The 6000-nt window shown below is 50.5% G+C and overlaps 1 protein-coding gene across 1 annotated transcript in view; it reads right to left on the minus strand.

Moving 5' to 3' along the window:
- Positions 1–6000, minus strand: part of bmpr1ba (bone morphogenetic protein receptor, type IBa) — a 46351-nt gene that overhangs the window by 9334 nt on the left and 31017 nt on the right. Inside the window, exon 3 of the mRNA XM_012828520.3 lies at positions 363–528. Within this exon, the coding sequence (XP_012683974.1) occupies positions 363–528 (166 nt within the window). The remainder of the gene's footprint in view (positions 1–362; positions 529–6000) is intronic.

Consider the following 6000-nt stretch of genomic DNA (forward strand, 5'->3'; position numbering starts at 1 on the left):
AAAACGTGCTCTAGTTTAAAATATGGATATAGACAATCTTGAATGTGGAAGTGAGTCTGTTAGTATGTGAACCCGTGAGTCTGTGAGTCTGTTAGTATGTGAACCCGTGAGTCTGTGAGTCTGTTAGTATGTGAACCCGTGAGCCTGTGAGTCTGTGAGCCTGTGAGTCTGTAAGCCCGTGAGTATGTGAGTCTGTCTGGTATATGGGATTTGTTTGATTGATGTGATTTGGCTAGAGGTGTGCCGCCCTCATGCCCTGAAGAAATGTACTGGATCTACTCCACTGGGTAATGTGGACATAGACGATGTAACTGCAGGCATGTGGAAGTCTGCTCAGCTGTGGCTGTGCTGGCCAGGCATACCTGCAGGTGTTGTTCTTGGAGTCCTCGGGGCAGTGGTGGTAGCAGTAGCACCAGAGCAGCCGCTGGGGCAGAGCCGGAGCCGGAGCCGTGCCGCCACTGGCCTCTTTGCTGCTGTCCGCAGCCGCCTTCCCAGAATTCCTCAGTAACATGGCGTCCAGGACGTTAGCTGGAGGGACGAAGACATGAGATGGCTATGAACATTACAGCATTCAGCATCACAGATTACAAGTAGGCTGAACCTCTCTTTACATAGGGCTGTATGATTTGAAATCTTTTTTTAAAAACACATACTGTGAGAAGCAAAAAGTACCATAAAAAGCTCTGGTACTTTCAGTGGGACACACTTCCCCCGTCACCCTGACACACAGTATGTCAGCGTCCGGAGCGCTATGACAAGACTCTAATGCGAGTGGTAGTGGGCCTCTTCACTCACAGAGCTGCTTATGCCATTTGTTTCGGCGTGTCAGCGAGGAACAGATGCTCGCCAGCTGTGTGGCAGGGATATCCGTGTGTACACAAGGCCCCTTCCCACAGCGTGAAACTCAGCGACACGCAGAGAGCCGCCTCTCCATTTACAGCCACTCACCTGTCAGAAAGGGAAGTGGTCTGAAAACCGCTACCAAACCTCGACGCAATCCTCTCCAGAAAGCAGAAACACGAAAGCACCATTTCATTTCCTATTCCACAGCATGTGGAACTAATAATGCGACTTAGTGTGTGTGTGTGTGTGTGTGTGTGTGTGTGTGTAGATACGAGTTACAGTTGCATTGCAACACTCCCATTTATAATTCTTATAAAACTACAAGAGGCCTGAGTCTGTGAAACTGGAGTGATGAATGGTTTAAGGGGAGATGAATATGTGATGCGATGATGTCTGTCATCTCACTGTGGCGCACAATGTGTGCTTCATCTCTTCTGCGTGGGACTGAAATATCTGCGCGTCGGTGTTACTTTACTAGGCCGCTCAATCAAGGCCCGAGCCGTGCTGGCTCAGTGTGGAGCTTCACGCAGGGAGGAGCGGCGGGCGCTTCTGAGTGGGGAGCTGAGCCACACACACACATCTGAGCCCTCCTCTGTGTTTACACACCCTGGACGCTGCTGACCTCTCGCCCCGCCCGCACGCCCTCCCGCTCAACCCTCGCTGCGTGCCGTTCCTCCAGCCTCCCCTCTACAAATAACCGCTGGGGCGAGGAGGAGGAGGAGAAGCGAAACAGGGCTCGGTGATCGGGACGCTGCAACTCGATCTGGCCGTTTCCGCGGGCGGCCGATGTCCGGCGATGTGCTCCAGGGGTACTCCGTGTCCGTTAAGTGCTCCTTCAAGGAACGGCAGAGTGCAGCTCAGAGAGGATGGATGCGGGGAGGTGCTGAGGAGCATTCCTCTGGACACCCAACACCGGCAGCACACATCAAACACGTGGAGGCTGAGGGCTGCGCCGTTACCTCTGACCCCACCACCAAACACTCTGTTTTCATTTCATTTCATTTCATTTCAGTGGAGGGATATCATCCAGGTTAATAATACATTGTGGAGAGGTTATAGGAGGCAGTACTGACAGTCCAGACAGTCAATCTTGCAACAACATTCAAAGACTAGAGCCAGCTAACAAGCAAGCGAACATCAGGCCAACAAACAACAGCAGTTGCGTAACAGAGCAATGGACATAGTGTAGTACCGCATGTGGCCTGTGGGGGTTATTTTTGCTCCTTTTGAGTTGGAGATGCCCACAGGCAGGTCTATTGGGCATGCTCAGTTGGTAAATCACAGACTCTGCTGGTTCAACAGCATGGCCAGTGGTGGTACCAGGACACACGCTGTTGCGTAACACCAAGCCCTCAGGAGCCTGTGCCGTCCTCCTGCCACCCACACAAGCCCAGCCAGGCTAGACTGCAGTGCAAAGTCCCAGACACCTTCAAACGAAAGCGTTCATTTGTTGTGAAGGGCAGAGGAAAAACAATCCTTCAGGACCAGGACAGGAGCAGCCATCAGACACAACAAGCCGAGTGCCGTCTCTCACCCTGGACTTCCTCTCGAACGCGACCGGCAGACTGCATACACATCCTTATCTGATATATCCACTTCAACAAACCTTCTTCGCAGTCCTTGCATTCTTCAGTCATCTTGTGTTGACAGTACACGGCTGACTGTAGCGATGGGAAGAGCCAATGTGCTGTTACACCAATGTGTGCGTTCTAGGTCCACGCCCTTAGACGGTCATCTGTCTCTAATAACATTGGTCTTGGCTCTACGGCCAAAGCACTAACAGATGAATCAGATAAGTCAGGGGGCATCCAGAGCCCCCTGTTTCCCCAGTTAGCCTCGGTGCAGTTACGGTTCTTAGCAAACCTAGAACACAGATACTCTTGAAGGTCCCTGGTGGAGGTCTCTCGGTCACTGAAGGAGCCAAAATCAAGAAGTGCCTGCCAATTACACGGCTTTTGTCAGTGCGGATTTAATAGACCTTTTCAAATGTACCTCCCTTGTCTTTAAATGAATTTATCATAAATATGATGACAGTGATTAATATGTTTCTTTTATCAGTTTAATTACAAACTCTGGGCTAACGGGCTGTTTTCCAAAGAGAGGTTGACATTCATAAAGTGCTTGGCTGCTCTAGGAAATCTGCCCGACTGGATCAGCATCAGGCATTTCAATCTGTGTTTTTCTTTTGATTCAAAGTCAAAGAAGTGGGGAGAAGCATCGGATAGCTAATTAGCACTGATGTCCCTGTCAAGTGGATTAAAATATGAGGCTTTGAAAAGATAACATGAGCGCACGTATCAGTGAGAGAAACGGCTTCCTATCGTCAACGTGAGGACAATCGGGGACAGTGCTGCACACGAACGCTAGGGGAAAAAGTAGGTCAGGCTTTCACCCACTCGCCTATTTTCTGCAGTCACACTCGATGCGGAGTCCTTCTTTTCTTTGGGGGTGGGGTGTGGGGTGGTAGTGGTGGTGGTGGTGGGGGTTCTGTTTGAAGTTGACAAATCCCGTCAAGATCAGAGCTAACTGGTTGTGAAAAAGGTTCACACATTTTGAGGTGAAGGGGAAAATTGGCCGGGCCGCAGAGGTGAAAATGTGAGTTGGCTAAATAAGACGGGATCTGTCAGGGGCGCAGTGGGAGCGCACCAGACCAACAGGACAGGGTAGGACAGGGGGAAGGAGGGGTAGAGAGGGGAGGGGAGAGGGTCAGAGGAGGGGGAGTAAGAGAGGGATTGTGTGTGTGTGTGGGGAGGGGGTGGTCAGTGGCCCCCTCCACCACCATGTGAGCGGGAAGCATAGTCATGTGAGGCGGTGCTGAGCAGTTGACAAAACAGCCAGAATAATCCCACACCTGTGTGCTTTTAAAGCAGCAGGCTCTCTCTCTCTCTCTCTCTCTCCCTCTCTCTCTCTCTCTCTCTTTTTTCTCTCTCTCTCGCTCTATCTCTGAGCTGTTAAAGTGCGAGCATGCCATATATGTGTTCTTATGTGTGAATTCTGGTGAATTAAGTATGTGTGTGTGCGTGTGCGTGTGTGTGTGTGTGTGTGTGTGTGTGTGTGTGTGTGTGTGTGTGTGTGTGTGTGTGTGTGAATAAGGGTGTGAAAGTATTTGTGAATGCAATATGTGCATGCTGAACAGTCCATATATGTGTGTGTGTGTGTGTGTGTGTGTGTGTGTGTGTGTGTGTGTGTGTGTGTGTGTGTGTGTGTGTGTGTGTGTGTGTGTGTGTGTGTGTGTGTGTGTGTGTGTGTGCTCGAATGTCCAAACACAGAGGAAGGCAAAAGGCCCAGTGTCCTCTCACACACCTCAGCTGTTTTCTCAGGAAGGACACAAATCCTTTTTTTCAGGGTTACCATTCGTGTGGGAAGGCATCCGTCACGGCAAAACATGCACCTTGCAGGGCTCGTGAGCACACATCAGGCACCCAAAACAAGGGGACATTTTGACTTTCTAAATGAATGGTGGAAAAGCAGCAGGCCAGCCAAACAGGACTTAGCTGTTCATCTGTCCTGTCCTGTCCTGTCCTGAGAAAACCTGACTGGGGTCAATAATGTTCCACGCTTCCCGGTAAACCGAGCCTCATCAGCCCACTTAGGGAAAAGCTGTGTGTGTGTGTGTGTGTGTGTGTGAGACAGCACCAAAAATAGGCTGCTGAGAGCAGTGAGAAGCACTGTAGCATGAAAAAAAGACCAAACAATGACATTTGAAGAACAAAACATCTGATCTTCATTTCCAAGAATAAAACGCAGAAACCCAAAACATTTATTTGTCGAGCTAGTGATCGGTGAGAAGAAAATCAAATGCAAGGAGAAGTGAGATTTGCTAGAGTTTACTCAGTGCTCAACTTACAAGAGCTCTCTAAGGTTGCTTCAAAGGTTGGGATGTCTTATCAGGGGGGAGAGGCGGGTAAATGTTTCTGCCATAAAGCAATGGGTTGAAAAGTGAAATGAAAGTGCATGTGAGGAGTTTTTGAAGTTGTAAACACAGACGGCGATGCCGAGCTGGATTTATCTCTGCAGCTCAGTAATGGATGGAGGCTTAACCCCTCCTGGACACTCATTTCATTTCGCCTAATGTAAACCCCCGTCCGTCTTCAAACGTCTGCGCATATCTCACCGCAGAAAGGCATAAATTCACATCGTCCCGTGTATTTTTCTCTCTCAACCTTCCCCATCGTAAGCGCTGTTTGGAGTCTAAAAAGTCCCCCGCCCCCCAACCCTGCTCACAAGAATGTACTGTCGGGCAGATTGATAGCTGCACTTGTTTTTCTGCAGGAGAAGCGAGTCAGCGCTGATCCCCCGGCCCCTGCCGTCATCGAGAGGCGCTTTTTTTCCCACTGATAGAGGACTTATGGGTGAGGGTGGGGGGGGGGGGGGGGCAGGATATAGGACGCTTTCAGCACCCAATTAGCGTAGCCTCTGGCGCTAAAAGCCCACTTTTTAGCAGGCGCCACATTGTACACACAGCAGCCAGAGGAGTGAGGGGGGTGGAGTGGGGTGGAGGGGAGGGGTGGAGCACGGCCCACTGGGAGTGTTCACCACGCCATCTTCCAGTGTCAGGGCACATAGGGATCAGGCTCATTAATTACTGGTGTGTGTCAAACAGCTAGCAGACTTAACCCTTTTAACAGGCGGGGTATAAACTTTCACGTGTTCCCGAGTGCATTTGTATGTGCGACATACGCACTTAGATTGGACAGTGGGCCTCCTCACACATATTTCAGCCCACATATGTCTCAATGTTTGACAATTCTATCTGTGTGGAGAACGAACACATGTGCCGCAGCCTGAGCGCTTTCTCTCAGCGGGCTTTGCGGCCCAGTACCTCCATAGCACATCCTCTAGTGCCCATACACGGCATCAATGGCGGCAACCGGCGGCGGGCCTGTAGCCTCGACCCAGTCGACCTCTGAACTCAAGCAGGAGGCACAGAGAGACAGTGAGTGAGGAGGTGGTCCTCATGGAGCTTCAGCATTCTGAACAATAACGACACAGACAAGCTGTCAGTCACAGTGATCTTACAGCCAAACATGACATGGTCAACATGGCCAAGTCGAGTCACCAGCAGTGACATTCTGACCATACGACCGAGAGATATGGCGAGTGTGCCATTTGTGGGGAGAGATATGTATGTGGCTCTGGTGGAATGTGGTAATGGGG

Source organism: Clupea harengus, chromosome 7 (assembly GCF_900700415.2).
Source record: "Clupea harengus chromosome 7, Ch_v2.0.2, whole genome shotgun sequence".
NCBI classification, from domain to species: Eukaryota; Metazoa; Chordata; class Actinopteri; order Clupeiformes; family Clupeidae; genus Clupea; species Clupea harengus.